The 19394-nt window shown below is 51.8% G+C and overlaps 2 protein-coding genes across 2 annotated transcripts in view; one reads left to right on the forward strand and one right to left on the reverse strand.

Moving 5' to 3' along the window:
* Kiaa1671 (KIAA1671 ortholog) overlaps positions 1 to 3919 on the reverse strand; it is a 139857-nt gene extending 135938 nt beyond the window's left edge. The window contains exon 1 of the mRNA XM_013349280.2: positions 3871 to 3919. The gene's annotated coding sequence lies outside the window, so the exon portion shown is untranslated. The remainder of the gene's footprint in view (positions 1 to 3870) is intronic.
* An 11490-nt stretch (positions 3920 to 15409) lies between these two features.
* Tmem211 (transmembrane protein 211) lies at positions 15410 to 18824 on the forward strand. Its single transcript, XM_005344313.2, has 3 exons — positions 15410 to 15610; positions 16380 to 16518; positions 17936 to 18824. Exons 1-3 carry the CDS (start codon positions 15410 to 15412, stop codon positions 18187 to 18189), a joined length of 594 nt encoding a protein of 197 aa, XP_005344370.1. The 3' UTR covers positions 18190 to 18824.
* Positions 18825 to 19394: the final 570 nt, after the last annotated feature.

Raw genomic sequence — 19394 nt, forward strand, 5'->3', positions numbered from 1 at the left:
CTGCTGTCCACCCCTGCACACTTGCTGTCCCACCCCTGCATACCTGCTGCCCCACCCCTGCACACCTGCTATCCCACACCTTCACACCTGCTGTCACACCCCTGCACACCTGCTGTCCTGCCCCCTGCACACCTGTAGTCCACCCCCGCACACCTGCAGTCCACCCCCTGCACACCTGCTGTCCCGCCCCCTGCATACCTGCTGTTCTGTCCTCTGCACACCTACAGTCCATTCCCTGCACACCTGCTACCCACCCCCTGAAGAGCACACCCGACTGGCTACCATTGTCAGTCAGGGGATCTGTTCGAAGACAGATGAGCCAAGCCACTCACTGATTCGTGTGCAAAATATGCCTATGTTTAAAAGTCACTGGGATTTGGGAGATGTTTCTCACCCGTGTGATCCCAGGAAGAGTGAACTGATCCAGGAGCCACACACCTCCAGAAAGACTAGAGTGTTCACTGGCAGATGTCTCCCAAGATACAATCTCTGGCAGGTTGGACTCAAACCCACAGGCTGCCAAACTCCACACAACCTACAGGGGCTCTGGCCTTCCCTACTGGGGGCTGCAGGCTACAGCCTGAGGCCCCTGACAAGACAAAGCTCTGCCTCCGTGCAGTGCAGACAGCTTCGCTCCCACAGGTGTGTCCAGGGACCTGGGCAGGCAGGGCCACCACTCCAAGCTCTCTTTAGCTCATATGTCCTCCCATCTCCTGGATGCACCAACAGGAGGCTTGGCGGAGTGAAAATCAGACATCCAGCAATGACTGTCCAACAGCAGGGGCCGGTTTGCTGGGCTGGTAACCAGCGCACTTCCATGCACATGCTCTCAAATGGGGAATCGCCAGATGTGCTAGTAATTTATATGTGAGGTTCCTTTACATTGTTGTTAGTTTTTAATCATTTTCCCCCAGCTATTTACTGAGCACCCACCTTCTCTGTCGGTTAGGACCAACATGCACCTGCCAAGCCCCTCAGTCCTCACAGTTGCCCTCAGAGAAAAGTCGCATCGTTCACCTCATTTATAAAGGAGGAAATGGGCTCAGAGAGGTTAGCACACCTGACTGCCGTCACAGAGCAGAGGAAGCAGCAAAGCCAAGACCTAATCTTACCCCTCTGGCTCCAGAGCAGATCTGAAAGCAGGTTTCTTAACTGGCAAGGTGTGATGGAGGCCTGGGTGGAACTGGAGTCTGTGAGCGCGTGAAGCCTAAGTGTGGCTCTCTGAAGCGTCCAGTGGGGCGTCTGAGGCTGACACACTTTCGCCTGATGCAGGATTTCCACACTGCGCACAGCACCCTAAGTTCAGATGCACACCCACTGTGGCCTACTCAGGTGTAAACAGTCAAGGACCAGGCTCTGGAAACATTTCTACTCCCAATGCAGACACAGCTATAGACATTTCAAAGGTCGCTTAACTGCACAATTACCAAGAGGGCAGTGATAACTCAGGCCTCAAAGTCAAGTCCATAATTGCTTCCTGATTTGTCATGTGACCTTTCTCCCACACAGCTGACTAGAGGATTCCTGGGGACAAGAGATCTTCCTAGTTTTCAAGCCCAGAGACTCCATGAAATATTGATCTTGTGGGAGAGAAATGATCCATGTGTCCAGCCCTCCACCCAAACAGAGATCCCTCACCAAGGCTAGCAGCCAGGGTGTGGACAGTGGGCAGCCACGCCTAGCCACAAAGGGGACGAGGAGGACCGTGACATCAAGCAGCCAGTTCTACGTTTAGAACCCAGCTCCTCCACCTCCCAGTCCAAGCGTCCATTTCATGAACTGCTGGGGTGGGGGGGAGTCTCCAAAGCCACACTGCCTGAGACAGACTGTCGTGAAGAACAGAACGCGCGAGAAAGGACTCAGACCAGCAAATCTGTACTCTAGCTTTTCCTACACTAGCCTCGTCCTGGCCATGTTGCCTGGCCAGCCTCTCTTCCACCTCCTCCCTAGAGCCCCCCCCCCCCGATTTACCTCTGGTCCCTCTTGGCAATTTTACCTCACTGTCTCCAACCCCCCATCAGGGTTCTGAGAGAAGTCAGCTCTGAATCCAGTCTCCGGCTACCTGAAGTGGGTGGAGGCAAGATGTGCCCCTCCAGGCAGGGATCAGGGCCCGCAGTCCCAAGCCTTCCAACACAGAGCTGGGATGCGAAGGTCTTCTATTCGCTCAACACACCCTCCACTCTGGGCAGGACTGGGAGTGAGGCCTCACCCACCTTTGCCTCCGTCCTTCTTCCTCCTCTTCCTCGGCCCTCAAGACCCAGCCCAAGTGTCACCTTTGAACACATACACACGGGCACACACATGCACAGGCACATACATATTCGGCAAGGCACCATCCACCTGAACACTCACCCCGAGGTCACACCATCAGACCTATCCCTGACACTCCCCAAGCCCCGCCTTATCCCCCTCTCCACCCCATAAAGAAGCCGAGGACCCCATCAGACCTTTACATAGATGAAGGTCCAGAGTCTCAAAGTGCTGGGGCTGTGAAATGACTCAGTGGTTAAAGGGGCTTGCCACCAAGCCCAAGGAGTTGATATTGTTTCCTGGCACCCTACTCTACCCAGAGGCTGATCCTCCTCTTGCCCCAGGCCATTAGCCCCTCCTCTGCCATCCCCACTCTGCCTTCCCAGAGGGACCAAGGATTCACCCCCGGATGTGACTCCCCCTCCCCCCCCCCCCCGACACTGTCTCAAACAATCAGTTCAGTGAATGAACGACTGACAAATGGACATACGTGTCATCCGCAGCTCATCTGTGTTGGTAAAATGTGGTGATGCTAAGAGGGGGTCACATGACGAGGGAAGGATAACTGGTCCCCCCCACCCCCGCTCAGGTGAGTGTAAGTACTAACAGCCACCAGGAGCCCCTGGGGGAGGGGTGTCTAGCTCAGAGTCTGGGGTGAGGGCTGCATCCCCAACATCACAAATCAACAAAGGCTCAGGGCAGGCGGACTGTGACTAGAGCGTCATCCTCCCGGAGGGGCAGATTCTGAACTGTTCTGGGCGACTCGCTAGGACTCCCCTGTATCCCTGTGGCCACTCCCACACACACAAGGGCGCGCGCGCGCACACACACACACACAGCGCAGCGGCCGCGGGCCAGAAGTGCCCTCCAGTGCACTTTTAGGGCCTAAGTGCACTCCTGCCAAGTCCTCAAACCCTTTAAAAGGAGACTCCCCCAGAACCCACCAAAACCGGGTGTCTGCAGAGCCTTAATCCCTTTAAAGGGTCTCTCCTGGACCCATCAAGACACTGGTGTCTGCAGAGGCCAGCCTGGCCGCTCGCCCGCCCTGCGGGGTAGCAGGGAGAAAGTTGTCAGCTCGGAGCCTCCACTTAAGTCCCGGTTACTGATTAACCAGCCCCAGCGCTTCTCTGTGCGCGGCCTGGCCGAAAAGTCCAAGTTACACATCTTTGTCACCGCGGATGGGTGGTGTGCGCGCCACCCGGGAGGGCGCGACCCCGGGACAGGGCTCAGGCCCAGAGCCAGTCGCAGGGCCTCCAGGGACAGCTTTCTGCAACAGGCGCCCTCCCTCCGAAAAGGCCACGACTTTCCGGCCCGAGGAAGGGTAGCCCTGGCCTGCACGGCGCCTGGCATAGCGCGATTCCGAGCCACGCGAGAGCCGCGGACGCTCGTGGGGAGCGGGGCCAGCTTTAGGCGTCTTCTGCCGTCATTCCCCAGTCGCAGATGCAATGGGATCCCCTAGTCTGCAGTGGCACTCCGCACGCGGCGCACCCCGGTCCCCGCTTTGCCCTCAGCCAACTTTGCCAACTTTCCACGCGGCCCCGCGGGCAGGAGTGGGCGTTCCGCGCGTCTCCGCGCGCCCCCGCGCCCGCCCGCGCGTCCCCGCGCCCTCCGCGCACCTACCGCAGTGGCCCGATGCGCCGCACCTGCCCGCCCGCACCTGCCGCGGCGCGCGCAGCCTCGTTCCTGGGGGCGGGGCTCAGGAGGGAAGCGCCCCGTCGCCGTGGCAACCGCTCCCGGCGGCGCCTGCGCAGAGTAGCGAGGGGCGGAGCGCGGACCCCAAAGCGGCGAGACTGCGCGAGGCGCACCCCCTGCTGGAAAGACGCGGCATTGCGCCGGGGTCCCTGCCCGGGGAACGTACTGTGTGCCACCACCTGACGGGTGTGGTGGAGTAGCAGAGCATTGCCCGGGAGCATTCCTGCTCCGCTGCCTTGTTCATTTCATTAACCATATCTATCACAATTTGATTTTCTTTTTTTTCTTACTTTCTCTTTTTAAAAGATTAATAATTATTAATATCAATAAAATTATTGTTAATGAATTATTAATATTAATAATTAACAATAAAGGATTGTTGTTATTGTTATGTGTATATATTCATGTAAGTGCAGGTCCAGGCAGAGGCCAGAAGAGGGCCATAGATCCTCAGGAACTGGAGTTGGAGGAGGCTGGGGTGTTGGAAACTGCAAAAGTGGTGTCTTCCACCATGAGCCAGTCCTCTCCCTCTGTTTCCCTCCCTCCCTCTCATTTTTCAAGGTATCACTGTATGGCTCGGGTGTGAGCGCCTGGCTTCAATCCAGTCTCTCTCCTCAGCTCCCTTCCTTCCCTCAGGTAGCTGGAGCTCCAGCACGGAACAGCCAGCCTGCCTTTACTAAGTACCTTTCCGGTGCTGGGCTCTGGAGACTCTGCTCTGAGGCAGCTGGCAGGATCCAGGTTCTCAGGGGTTTCAGCAGCATTAGGGAGAAACATTGCATGAGAAAATTGAATCATATTTATGACATGTGCTCCCAGGGGAAATGGCCCCGCGTGAGTCACGAGAGGTGGTTTATGCCTTTATCGCAAGCCCGCCCATCTTCAAGAAAAGGGAGACAGGGGTTAGCAGCAGTGTGGCTTCCAGAGAGCTGTCGTCGGCCATTCTCCCTCACTCCTCTTTGCCTCAAATTGTTGGTCATCACGATGATGGTGGTGGTGTTGGTGGTGGTGTGTGAGTGTACGGCTCACTCAATCCTGTGAATTTTTGCCCCTTTGAAGTAAGGACTGACACCTTCCGTAACACCCAGGATTCACCTGACACTCCCCAGGGACCTGTCCACAGTGACAGAGTCCAGCCGTGCTTTGGGTCATCTGGATGCCACGGGCACAATTAGCAGCTGGACCCATCCCCGTGTTTGTCAAGCACTCCCAGGGGAAGGGCTTTGAGGCAGTTTCAATGGTTGGTTTGCAAGACAAAATCCCTCAGAATTCGTCTAAAAGCAGGTCTTTTATACAGAGTTTGTATGTAATTATTTAAAAAACTGGTTTGTGTGCCAGGCATGGGGTGCACACCTTTAATTCCAGCATTCAGGAGGCAGAGGCAGGTAGATCTCCGAGTTCAAGGCCAGCTTGGTCTACAGAGCGAGTTCCAGGACAGCCAGGACTACACAGAGAAAACTCTGTCTCAAAAAACAAAAAACAAAAAATGATAAAAAAAATATATAAACTAAAATAAAAATAAAAGTAGTTTGTGTGCACTCTGCTCTCTAGAGATACTTCAGCCACCTGATTCACAGTGCCTACCTCAGGATGGGAACACAGCGATCAATGAACAGATATGCAGGGCCATAAATGTCCAGTCTGATACCCCACCATGTGCCATGTCTCTTCTGGAACCTTGGAGAAAGTTCCTATCTCTCTGTACCAATCACCAGTTACAAGATAGGTGTCAGGATGTTTCTGAGTAGCGGGACACTTGTGGTTCTCGGCTCCCCAGCCAGCAGGGTCCTCCCACCTGACACTGCCAATCTGCCTCAGAATATAAGCAGGGAAGGGAACACTGTCTTTCCCAACACCGCCACAGACCCCAAGCTGAGACAGGTTCCCCTTGATCACCTCATTCCCACTCTGCAGGCTGTCGACTCAAGCCACGTGGAGGGATGACTGAGGCAAAACAAACTACAACTCCCAGAGGCACCTGGGTCCTCATGGGACCAGACTTCCTGGGAGACTCCACCACATTCTCTTGTACTCAGGCCAAGCGAGAAACTGCCAGCCACACGTGCCCAGGGGTTGCACCCCATTCTACCCAGACCCGGCACCCCAGGCCCTGGTACAAAGAACAGTGCACTCCGGGACTGTCCCAGAATCATTTTTTGGACAGGACATCTGCCTCCTCCAGGAAGCCCATGGTGGCAGCTCTGTCCAACAGCACTTACTATAACAGTGGGGCTCCACAGTGGCCCCATTCAGCCTTCGTGCAGAAGACCCTGGTCACAGGGTGGCCAGCGAGGCCCCAAGACCCACAGCTGCCCGGCAGGTTTCATCCATGTTTATTCTCGCTTTATTTTCTTGCCAGGGTTTTACTACACAGTTCGGGCTGGCCTGGAACTAGCATCAAGTCCTGATTACAGGGCTGTGTGGTGCTGTCCAGTTTCTGCAATACTGAAGACCAGACCCGGCACTTCCTGCTCAGCAGGCAAGCACTCCACCACAGCCACACCACAGCCCTTCCTGTTTATTTATTATTGGTTTGGTTTTGCTTTGGGTTAAGAGCCAATATAGTCTTTGAAATGCTTTTTCTTGAAGCCAGAACTTTGCTGTACTGTATTGCCCTGCCAGGAGGCCCTTGCCTCTGTTGGTCCGTCCTCGGCTTAACGGCCATCCCTCCAACCTCAGCTTTACAGTCGGTTCACCCAGAGGTCTTCTGGATTACAGGGTAGAGACAGATTCCATACTTAGACATGAAATGTCTGCGTCATGTGCCCACCCACTGGAGTGCCGACCACAGTAGCATGACGGCCAGTTTCTTCTCTCTCTCTCCCCTTGAAGTTGGAGCCCACAGTCGGTCCCAGCATCTGGGACAGAGCGAACCCTCAACACGGAGCCACACTTGGAGTCAGGATTTTCACAGGGCACAATCTAGGGCCTGATTGACAGCCAGACATTATCTGGCCTGCTCATACGTCACCAAGGATGGGTCCGATATGTGGTTTGAATGTGAACCTCACCGTAGGTTCATGTGTTTAAATACCTGATCCCTAGCTGGCAATGTTGTCTGGGAAGGTTGAGGAACCTTTAGGAGGTGGGAGGGGTCACTGCAGGTGGACCCTGGGGTTTTAGAGCCTGCCCCCTTCCTGTTCACTGCCTGATTTCTGAGTACAGTGTGACCAGGGGCTTCACCAACAGGATGGGCTGTGTCCCTCTGGACCTGTGGTAAGACTTTTCTCGTGAGTCTCTTTCGTCAGGCAGTTTCTCACACACCCTCCCCTCACAATCATCTTTGGATGTTGCCTCCCGTTTCCCTGGTAACACACTGATTCCTAAGAAGGGGAAGTGTCCCAGGTGCCCCTTCTTAAGATTTTATTCCCCTAGGTTCTCCACTGAGGACTAGGGAAGCTTCTTGTCAGCAAAGTCGCTTCTTTAATTTGTTTAAATCTATTCAATACAGAGTTTTTGGTCAAAATAAAAGAGGCCTAAATCATACCTCTGGCCTGGGTGGAGACATGATCTAAACTGCTCAGGATTCTGCGTATACATTGCTGTTTTTTAATTTTTTTATTTATCTTATTTTATTTATTCACTCTTTGCTTCTTTGTTTGTTTGTTTGTTTGGTTGGTTTGGTTTTCTAAGACAGGGTTTCTCTGTGTAACAGTCCAAGCTGTTCTGGAACTTGCTCTTAGACCAAGCTGGCCTTGAACTCACAGAGATCCCCCTACCTCTGCTTCCTGAGTGCTGCGATTAAAGGTTATCTGCCACCACCACCCAGGCTCCATTGCAGTCTTAACAGTCTGTCTCACTTGGTCAATCACCCGAATAGGAAAACATCCCTCTCCCTCTCCCCCACCCTGCCTGCCTGCAGAGTTGGACTCCAAGACATTAAAAAAGATGGAGGGGGTGGGCATGTGGCTCAGTGGGCAGCATTTGGGAGCCCTGGGTTTGATCTCCAGCTTAAAACTGGATGCCTCAGGACCATCACCGAAGTATTCAGGATGGAAGCAGCAGTGGGGCCAGAAGTTCAAGGTTATCTATCCTTGGCTTCAAAGAGAGTCAAGGCAAGCCTGGGCTAAAGGAGACAGTGCTCAGAATAGAATTAAATGGAGTTGTGGAGAATATTAGCCTTTAACAAAATACACACCCATACAACCCGAACTGTCCCCACCGTTCTGAGGCTCACAGATCCTGGGTTCCTACTGTCTGGGTTCCTACCTGGAAGCCTTTCTCACCAAATCAATGCCCCCCCCCCGCATCCATCCGTCCATCTGTCCATCTGTACCTGCTTTCCTGAGCATTAATTGACCAACCCTGACTCTCTCCCTTCCATGCCCCTCCTACAGGTAACCCACCAGCCCTGGTCTTTTCTCTCAAACGCCTGTAAAATTGTCTTCAGGTTTCCTTCTAAGTCCATTTTGGAGTATTTTTATCTGTTAGACTAAAACCTACATCAGGGACCCCCTGAGTTCCCCGGTAAGGATGATACTGCTGAAATTAGCTGTAAACCAAGCCAGGTGATTGTTCAGTGAATGCCGCAATCCTGTTAGAGGTGATGTATCTTCAGCGGCTGCAGAAGCGCGCAGAGAAACCCCATAAACCGCTCAACGTCACACGCCGGGAATCTCAGTCTGGCAAACAGATCTCAGGCAAACTTCAGAACATGTTGGAGACTTATTGGGGATTTGATGCCAGCCCAACACGAGCAAAGGAAGAGAGACTTGGAGAGAGTGAACAAACACAGGAAGTGCCTTGTGAGGTTGGACAAACGTCAGCTAGCTCCCTTCACTGGTAGGAATCCAGAGAAGCCCTGGGAATCGGCCCTTGGCAGAAAGGTGGGTGTAGAGCGCCCTCTGCTGCTGGCACCCGCTGGCTTCCTGAGGAGCCGAGAGAATTCAGGGAGCGGAGGTTTTTATACCCAATTTGTGGGTATCAATTTGCCTGTTCCCCAAGCTAGGTCTAGTCACCCATCTTCAATTAGCCAATTAAAAGAGCCAACGTAATAGAGGAAAAAAAGATGAACCCAGCTGGGCTTGTCGACCGTTTCCACCCTGTCATGAATGTTGGGGGTGGAGGGTTGTAGGACCCTCACCTGAGCATCCTGTGACCCCAACTCAGCCCTAGCTGTACATGGATCCTGGGAGGGGCTAGAGTAGAGAGGCTCTGGAAGACTAGGGAGACCAGCTCCATCTCTGCTCCATCTATGCAGCTATAGGGATGCCCTCATCCCTGCTGGGGAAGAACTTTCCAGTGCAACCTTTCGGGGAGCACCCACACCCCTCAGGTTCCGTAAGGAAGTCCAATAAACACCTGTTTCTAGAGTGAACTTTGGTGGAAACAATCATTCTCTGGTTTGTCACTGGGACCTCCGGGGGAGGAGATATTCCTGGGAAGGAATTTTATTTTATTAACAACACTTTTTTGGTCCTGGAGTGTAAATTAACCTTGAATAATGCCCAGAGATACACACATCTAAGCAGTCCTTGTGGTGCTGACCCACTTGCCACTGACCTGTCCATGTGTCTGTCTCATCCTGTGGGGTAGTCTGATAAGTTGTTAGAACTGCTGGGATCTCTTGTTATCACCATCATCATCACCATCATCATCATCATCATCATCATCATCACCACCATCATCATCAGTTTATTTGGTTTTTGTGGAGACAGGGTCACCATCAAGCCATGCCACGTCACTGCTGACTGAGCTGGCTAAGCTGGGATACCAGGGCATTTTTCCAGCAAAGGCCAGCAAGGAAAGGCCAGCAGCAGCTGGGCAGGACTGCTGGGTACCCCTGGAAGAACAGAGCCCAGTCAGGCCACTTACAGCTAGTAATAGCTGATCTGGGACCCAAAGGTTCCCAGTGCCCTCTAGCAAAGGAGATGGATTCATGAATGGAGAAACAGGAATTCACCTCAGTAGCCCCAGAGCCCTGCCACTGGAGGAGCCTGATCAAGGCTGCACATGGACCCCTGAGGTCTTCTGTCCTTAATTTGGGAAAAATTCCTCTTTTGATGATGCCAACTGATGTGCACCTTCTGATACAGGAGCGTGTCCTGGGCTGAGTGTGACACCAGTGAGAGACTGATGATTGAGATCGTTTATTTACCTGGATTGAACTGTGCCCAGAGCTGCACACAGAATTTCAATTATGTGCTGTCAGATATTAGGGCTGAAAGCTGAAGGATCAGAGAAGCAGCGCAGCAGCCACTAGAGAGACCTCTACCTCTATCAAATTCTCAGACCGAAGGGTGATCCTGTCTCTACTAATCCTCAGACTGCATCCTTAGACCGACTACTTCAGACGATATCTGAGCAGCTGTCTCCTCCCGGCTTGTAATTCCTCTCTCTGCCCAGCCAGATCCCTTCCTGTTTCCACCTCCCTAGTACTGAGATTAAAGGCCTGTGACTCCCAACTGCTGGGATCAAAGGTGTGAGCTACCACTGCCTGGTCTCTAATTGCTTAGCTCTACACTCTGATCTTCAGGCAAGCTTTATTTGTCAGATTACAAGCAAAATATCACCACGATGTGCGTCTGTACATTTCTTATTTCTACTTGAGCCTCTTTGAAGTGCATTTCCATAATTTTGGGTTACATTTTCACCATTTAGAACAAAGAGAAGGTGTAAGCCCCATATTAAATAACTGCTCTGGTAGCCCCTTTAAGTGCCTTCTCCTTCCCGGGAAACCCCATCCCCCTTCCCTCCTTTTTATCTGGAACTGGAGTTCCCCTCTGGGTCCTGCCCACCAGTCAGTACAGAGTGAAAAGCTATTGATTTCAGGAACCAGGAAGGAAAATGCACAGGTGTGCACACACCCTTCTCAGACCAGTTCCTCGGGTGACCCCGCTTTGCTCACCAATCTGAATATAACCTTTAAAGGAAAAGAGGCCTTTTAAAAGCTCACAGATTATGTTTAAAGCCAGAGATGGAGCAGGGGAGCTCACATTGAGAAGGAAACCTTGGAGAGGCCTGACCCAAGGTGTGAGGATCCTGAACAGAAGGGACATCTGAGGTGAGAAGAGAGGAAGGAGTGGACTGGCCCCAGGCATCACTTAGGGGGGCCCAGCAGGTTTCAGGGGGCTGCAACAGGAGCCCTGAAGTGTACACACTCTTGTGTATTTGTTTCTCTGTGTGGTCTGGAGCTTGAATGTGGAACACAACCACTGTGTGAAATCACATTTTTTTTGTTTGTTTGTTTGTTTGTTTTGGTTTTTCGAGACAGGGTTTCTCTGTGGCTTTGGAGCCTGTCCTGGAACTGTGAAATCACATTTTTAAAGGAGCTCATACTTCCAAACGTTAAGCGCCCCTGCTGTACGTGAGGGCCTGTCTTATAACTGGAGAAACTGAGGCTGTGAGCCATTGTGTCATTTGTCCCAAATGACATCACCAGCAGGCCTGGCTCAGACAGACACTGGTGAAAGAGTCCATGTCTGGAAGGACCCCATCTTCAGATCGCACCTGGCAGCCTAGTGTCCTTCCTCAGAGCTTTGTCCCATGCAGCTCTGACGTGCATATGGTTTAATTGCTCAGCGACTGCTTCCTCTGAGGTAACCATTCCTCATCTGGGTCTAGGCTCAGATTCTCCCAATGCCGCACTACCATCACAGGTCCTCAGGTCAAAAGCCCTGGGGGCATCCTTGCCCCCCCCCACACTAGGTCCAAGCATCTGTTTTACATATTGACTTATTTCCTCTCTTCCCTGTCAGGGGCAGGATCCATGGGAGAGAAGCTGTGGCTGACTTGTTCGATGTTCAGTTCCTACCATCTAGAATAGACCTTGGAATGTACTAGACATTTAATAATTATGGGATGGATGGAAGGATAATTGCATGCATGAGTGGGTGGGTTGCTGTATTGGATAGGTACATGATGGATGAATGGATGATGATTAGATGGATGGATGATGGAAGATAGATAGATAGATAGATAGATAGATAGATAGATAGATAGATAGATAGATAGATAGATAGATAGATGAGGATGGATGGATAGATGATGGATAAATGGATGAATGATGGATGGATGGATATAGGAGACCATATTATTATGTTCTATGGTCCTGTCTTGCTTACAGGACCCTATGTTCCTTGAAGAAACAGATTATGTCATTTCATCATGTGTTATACTGAATTTGGGGGTCACTGTCGGCTCCTAACAGTTAAAGGAATAAGGTCCAAACACCTCCAGTCTATATACAAGGACACCCAAATCCAGAGAAGAATATGACTTTGCTTTACATAGGAAGCCCTCAGCTGCCACCTCTGTGCCCTTCTTCCCTCATGAGATTGTTGGGGACAGATCTTAGCTCTTGGATCATCTCTGTTTCCTGGCTGGAGCTGGTGGGACAATTGCTGATGCCCTAACTGTGGCAAAATCTGGAGGCCATCGGGATGCCTAGCCTATGATCTAAATCCTTACTATCCCCAAGAACCTTGGGATGAAAGGCAGGTGCCTGTTCTCTAAGTTTGGGTCTGAGTCTCAACTTTACCACCCGTGGATGGAACAGCACCACTCACTAGGTGCTAGCACAGGTTCCTTCAGCTGCCGGAGCCAGCAGGACTCAGCCGGTGGAGGTGATCACTGGAACTTACCTGGTGTGAGGGGAACCACCTCCCTTAGGCTGTCCTCTGACCTCCACGTGCTTACTGGAACACCCACTCCCCATACACATAATAATTTTTTAAGTTAAATTGAAAAGTCAGATCTAGACAAAGCAGAAACTGTCCCTTCCATCTCATTCCGGCTCCCTGTAGGTGAACGCCGGTAACTGGAACCCGGCAAAATGTGCTTTGGGGTTGTGGGGCCTCACTTAGTTTTCTGGGCATCTGTTTAGTGGCTGTGATTTTCGCAGGTGACACTGAAGCTTACCCAGTCTTTTCAAGGACCCAGAAACACCAGAGCACCCTGGGACAGTGGCAGATGGGGCTGCAGGGCTTCACTCCCAGATTCTTGGCCTGAAATTACACCCCTGAGATCAGCTGACCCATGGGAGGTGTGGGTTTTGGTGAAAGGGGAAAAATAAGTTCTTTGTCACCCAGGGGATGGCTCCTCACCTGCTGGCTAGCAGCCTTAGAGAGATTCCGAATCCCAAAGTAGAAAGTTCTCACAACTTGATTGTGCCAGTCTGTCCAGGCCCATCTCTCCCCATCCCCACAGAAATCTCCCCTTCCTCTTGACAGGACTAAGGCACACCCCCAAGCCCAGATGGCCAGCTCCTCTGGACCACACATGCTGGAATCTATGTGCTTCTTATATACATGGAGGAACTATGGACTGTAGCCATGGCCATCTGGCCCCGGATCCCAGGTGAGAGGCTAGGATTTCACGCCACCTTTAAGTACCGACTGGGCTCTGAGAACCCCCAAGTCCTACAGCCGCATTGCCAGGCCATTTACCATTGGCGATGACCCAGCGCTGACTTACCCCTGAGAGAGTCTGAATAGGTTCCACCTCCACCAGCACCAGCACCAGCACCAGGGCGAGCCTCCCCTGGCAGAGCCTCCTTCCAGGCCGGACCAGAAGACATCCTTTGTTACTTAGGTAAGGCTCTGCTTTAAGCCCCTGGCTTTTTTTTGTGTGTGTGTGTGTTTAATTGAATTTTACTTTTCTTTAGAAAACAGGTCATGATTGGGGTGTACCCCTCACAGCTTCCCTGCTGGGAACTAAATCCTCAAAGTCCTGTGTCTGGAGGTGAGGCCGCTGGGAAGTCAAGGTGGGCAAAGTTAGCGAGGTCAGGAAGGTGTGGCCCCAGGATGGTTGGTTAGTGGCTTTGTGAGAAGAAGAAGAGAGGGCCAGGGAGTTGCTCGTCGCAAGTGCTTGTGTGCAAGCCTGAGGACCTGATGCCGTCAGAGCCCATGTAAAACATCCAGTGTTGCTGAGTCTGGGCGCACGGCTTTAATCCCAGTAGAGGCAGAGGCAGGCCCATCGCTGAGTGGAGGCCAGCCTCATTTGCATATGGAGTCCTGGACAGCCAGACCCTGTCTCAAAAAGCAAACAAACAAAAGCCCAGTGAGGTGCATGCCTCTAATCCTAGCACTAGTCGGGGGAGGCAGAAGTGTGCAGACCCTGGGGCTCAATGGTCAGTCAGCCTAACGAACAAGCTCCAGGCCCCAGGGAGAGACCCTGTCTCAAAACAAAAAGTGAAGACTCCTGAGGACTCACACCTGGGGCTGACCTCTGGCCTCTGCATGCATGTGCCTATATGTTCATGCATGCCTACACATGCATATACACATATGCACACCATAAAAGAAGAAGAGGAGGAAGAGGAGGAGGTGGAAGAGGAGGGAGATAGACTGCACATCTTGCCAGATACTGAGCAGAGGCCACACGGTACACTTGCTCTTCCCAGTCCCCAGCATCATGAATGAAATGAATTTTTTTTATAAATGACCCAGTCTGCAATATTATATTATAGCAACAGAAAGTGGATGGAGACAATGCCAAGTCTAGCAGGACTCCAAAGGTCCCATGGGTCCACATTCCCAGATTCTCACAGAATCCTGCGGGAGTCTGAACATCTCTGTTATTCCCCTATAGTTCCTAGCTGGAACGCTCATCCCACCGTGATGGTATGAGGAGATGGGGCTCTTGGTGGCCAAGATAAGAATCAACAATGCCTTCCCGTGGGACAGGAGCAGACGGAATCCACAGTCTCCCAAGAGCGTCAGTAGCGAGTGCCTCCGGCACCAGCTGCTAAAACCCCACCAGATCCTAGTCCACCCCGAATGATGTACAAGTCCCAGGCCCTCCTCGGAGAGGAGTTAGGTGGTGGTTGGGACAGAAACCCAGCCTGGGAGTGTGGGACCTCAGGGATGGCACTGTGCAGGACAGGGCTGTCCTTTTGGACAAGGGAGACATTAATTTTCTTGTTGTGGTCAACTACCCGACAATAGGCAACTTGAAGAAAGACGGGTTTATTCTGGCTTGCAGTCTGAGGGTTCAGTGTCCACGGTGGAAGGCGAGGCAAGGTGGCAGGAGGGGCAGGCTGCTACATCTTCTGTAAAAAGCAGAGAGCAATGAAGGAAGACCGCAGCCTAGCCCACTTTCTCATTTTATTCAGCATAGGATCCCAGCTTTGTGGCCCACGTTCAGAATGGGCCTTCCTATCTAGACTAGCTCTCATGGAGACTTGTTGGTTACAGATCTTGTCAACTGACAGTCAAGATTAACCAGGTGGAGGAAGGCATGAGTGTGTAGGTGAGACCGTGAGCATGTGAATGGGGCCTGCACCCTCTTCACCTCTCACCTTGTCTTCTTTTTTTAATATTTATTTATTATGTATACAATATTCTGTCTGTGTGCATGCCTGCAGGCCAGAAGAGGGCACTAGACCCCATTACAGATGGTTGTGAGCCACCATGTGGTTGCTGGGAATTGAACTCAGGACCTTTGGAAGAGCAGGCAATGCTCTTAACCTCTGAGCCATCTCTCCAGCCCCTCTCACCTTGTCTTGACCCCTAGGTCAGCCACATTCCTGATGGAGGTCAGCGTGAGGGCTGCTCTGGGACTCTCGCTCACAGGCATGTCTGGCCTCAGCCTGGTGTCCCCTGCCTGGTTCCAGAGCCCTTCCTTCTCCTATGGTGTCTTCATGCACTGCTCCTGGTCACAGAATAACCACTGGAACCAGAGCTGTATGACTTTCGGGTCCCTGAAGGACATGCCTGGCTTGGCCTGGAAGGTGAGACACATGTCTTCCAGGGCTACTGGCTCTTGAGGAGTGGACACTGAGGGTCCTTAACTTACACCGTTTGTCCTCGTGTCTGAGCACACAGGTTCCTAAGCCCAGAAACTGTCAGAAACAGCCAAGGAGCTTTCATAAGGTTCTGGGCTACACCCCTGAGCTTTGGGCTCTGCAGACATGGGGCGCGTGTGACTCAGTCTAGAGGTGGCTCTTAGGATCTTTCTGCAACCCAGGAAAAGTCACCTTCTTCAAGCATACAGCCACCTGCTAGGAAATCACTGTCATGGATTAAACGAGTCTGGGCTGTTCTGCAGTGTACGCCCCGCCCACCCCGGCCTGACTCCACCCAAAGCACTGCTGGGCTTTAACCAATGAGAGATGAGGTGTTAGTCCTTATGGTTCTGCATGTCATGGTGACCAACAGTGGGGAGGGAGAAGAGCAGGTACTTAGTCCAGCACCCAGGAGGAAGATTATACAGCCTTCAAAACTGACCACAAAGGTGACAGTGCTTCTCCTGGTGATCCTGGCAAGCGCTTAATAAGGGCTGGATGTGGTGATTCATTGACCTGGATTCTGCTTTTGTTGGTCTGATTAGCTGTGTGTCTTAAGACAAAGGACTTGCAATCTCTGGATCTCTGCTTATTGATAGGGAGAATGGGGTTATGATAACACATGGCTGTTGGGAACATCTCAGGGACTCACTGGGCCATAGGTCCAGTGATTGCCATGTCCCCATCCCACCTCCCTCTCTCCTCTCTCCTGAAGGTCTCTGCGGCAACGCTCCTGGGAGGCTGGGTCCTGCTGGCCATTAGTGCTCTTCTTCTTTTGGCCTGGGCACTGGCCTCGAGAAGATTATATCCCAGGAGGGGCTCTGGTCCAACACCTGTGGTGCAGGCAGCAGCAAGTAGACTCCTGCAGACAGTGCCGAGATCTTGGAGGGGACCACCCACATCCGACCCTAGCTGACGAGTCCTGTCGACCCCTGTGTTTCTCTTTGGTCCATCCGTTCTGTACCATGTTTACCATCGCTACCACTACATGTTGGGTAGGCTGTGCACTACCCGAGGATGCCCAACCAAGGGCTGAGAAAATGCTGGGGTCTAGTCCCTGCTTCACTTCAGCTTCAGTGGAGGAGGGTCGCTCTTCTCTAGTTGCTGGGAGCCTCTGGGTGGGGTGCCCTGAGCCCCACAATGCTGTCATATAATTCACCTTCCACCCCTCTCACCCTGCCCCACAGGCTCCGGTCTTCCTCTTCCTCTCCTGCCCTGGCATACCTGCCCTCCGCCAAACCCCTGTGTCTCCCACCCCTCCTGTGCTCACAGACCAGACCAGCTGAGGGAAACAAGACCCAACTGACTAGTTTATCCACCTTCCAAGGGCTTTCCATGGCAGGAAGAGGGAAACCCAAGTCTCTCTCTGCTGCCTCAGCCCTCCCCATCCTGGCCTGGCCTGGCCTCCCCAGCTGCTCACTTCTCCCTGCTGCTGTAATCCCATACTCACCCCACAGTCCCTCCCCTCTCTGCAGGGATCTGCTTGAATCTTACTTCTGAGCCTGAAGCTGCCTTCTTCTTAGCGGGGGAGGACCCCAGCCAAGTGTGATCATTTTATTTCTAGCCTTATTGTTTCCACCAGGAGTTTCTTTCGCCTTTATTTTTTTAATAGATTCTTGATCTTTAGAGTTTGTGTGAATACACCTAGTTACACAGTGTCAAAGCTCCCCAGGAATCTGCAATTTGACCCCCCAGGATTCTACTCTAATGCATGTGGTGATAAACTGAGCAGAAAAAAAAATATCACCATCTGCTAGGGCTCTTTCCTGGGCTTGATTTAAAATTAAAACATTAGCAAAGCAGTACAAGGAAACTCTGAAAAACAATTTCCCATGTGCCTGGTGCTAGAGATGGAGCTCAGGACCTTGGGCAAAGTATGTGTGTGCCTTAGTCTCTAGAGCAGTGGATGGAGAGATGATGGGTCGATGGATAGATGGGTGGGTGGGTGCACACACAGATAGGTGGATGAACGGGTGAGTGGGTAGGTGAGTGGATGGGTGGATGGATGGCTGGGTAAGTGGGTAGAAGGATGGATGACTTGATACCTGGATAGATTGGTGGACAAATGTGTGGGTGGGTAGGTGGGTAGATGGATAAATGGATGGGTGGATGCATGGAAGGATGGATGATTTGATAGTTGGATGGATTGGTGGATAAATGAATGGATATGTAGCGGTGGTAGGGGATGCAGGGTTCTGGGTGAGTCTTGGGATGACAGATCATCCCAGAAGCCTTTGCCCAAGACTGACTTTCCCTTTCTGCTGCTCCCAGCAGCCTCCACTCTTGTAGGCCTGCTGGTTTTTCCAGTCACTCTGGCTTCCCCATTAGCCAAAGAAGTCTGTGAAGGCTCCTCCGTGTACTACAGTGGAACATGCCAGCTGAGCTGGGGCTATGCCACTGCCATTCTCAATGCGGTCCTGACCAGCCTGCTTGTTGTCATTGGATGGCCTCAGATGACCACAAGCCAGAGGACAGCCATCCCCACCCCTCGTGACACTCAGGGAATCACCCTTGTGTCAGAATAAACAAATGAGCATCACCCAGGAAAGCAAAGGACAAACAAGAATAATCTATTCTACCGTTGTGGGAATTCTTTAGCCAATAGCCTTTTGGGTACTGGCCCATTAGGGCGTGGCCTGAGGTACTACATGTGGACTGATAAACCCAGAGAGGAAGCTGCAGTCTTAGTTCCTGTATGCAGCTCCTAGCACTGACAGAGCAGAGGGCAGTTGCAACTTTTTTACTGTTTCTCCAAATAAACAGTTGTTATCCTTTTTACGGGCTCTTGTGAACTTCCTTAATCATGTCTACACTCTACATACTCAGGTTCAAATCCCACCTCCTTTGTTTCCATGCTGTGTGACCTCAGGCAAGTTACTTCCTTTCTGGACTCATTTATTCTTTGGTAAATTGGAAGTTGGCATAATGCCTACTTTGTGGAGGACTTTGATTTGCCATATGTAAGCGAAGCAAACATTAGCTGTGGCCCTGCCCCTGGCTCACAGGACTAAGGGAACTCGGGTGAGAAGGAAATATGTGGATGAAAAGTGCACAGCGCCACCCTGGGAAGACGGCCGTCTAATTGAAAACTCTTTTTTTGTTGTTTGTTTTGAGACAGGGTCTCGTGATGTAGTCCTGATTGTCATGGAACTCTATATAGACGAGGCTGGCCTCAAACTCACAGACATCTGCCTACCTCTGCCTTTCAAGTGCTGGGATCAAAGGCATGTGCCACCAAGGCCTTCTGATTGGACACCCTTTCCATGTTTTTGCTCTTCCCTTATAATCCCTCCTCTCTTAGAGGATTGGAAGGTCTTTATTTCCCATGAAATACTTAGTGACTCTGACTCTGATGTATGCAGAATGGTGCTCCCTACTGGGTGGGGCTCAGGACCTGCCCCACCTTCCACAAACATAGAGCACTGAGGAGGAAACCCTAATCTTCCTGGGAGCTCAGCTTCCATCTGGTTCTGATGTCTGTCTGTCTCCAGACTTGCTGTCTGTAATCCTTTATGTTGACTGTCAACTTGACAGGACCTCAGAAAGCAGGCTCCGTGCACACCAGCATGAGACTTTCCTTACTGGGTTGGCTGAGCCGGGATGATGCACTTGAATGTGCAGCACCATCCGCAGGCTGGGTTCCTGACTGCACAAGATGGGTTCCTGACTGCACAAGATGGGTTCCTGACTGCACAAGATGGGTTCCTGACTGCACAAGATGGGTTCCTGA

Source organism: Microtus ochrogaster, chromosome 2, assembly GCF_000317375.1.
Source record: "Microtus ochrogaster isolate Prairie Vole_2 chromosome 2, MicOch1.0, whole genome shotgun sequence".
In the NCBI taxonomy this organism is placed as follows: domain Eukaryota; kingdom Metazoa; phylum Chordata; class Mammalia; order Rodentia; family Cricetidae; genus Microtus; species Microtus ochrogaster.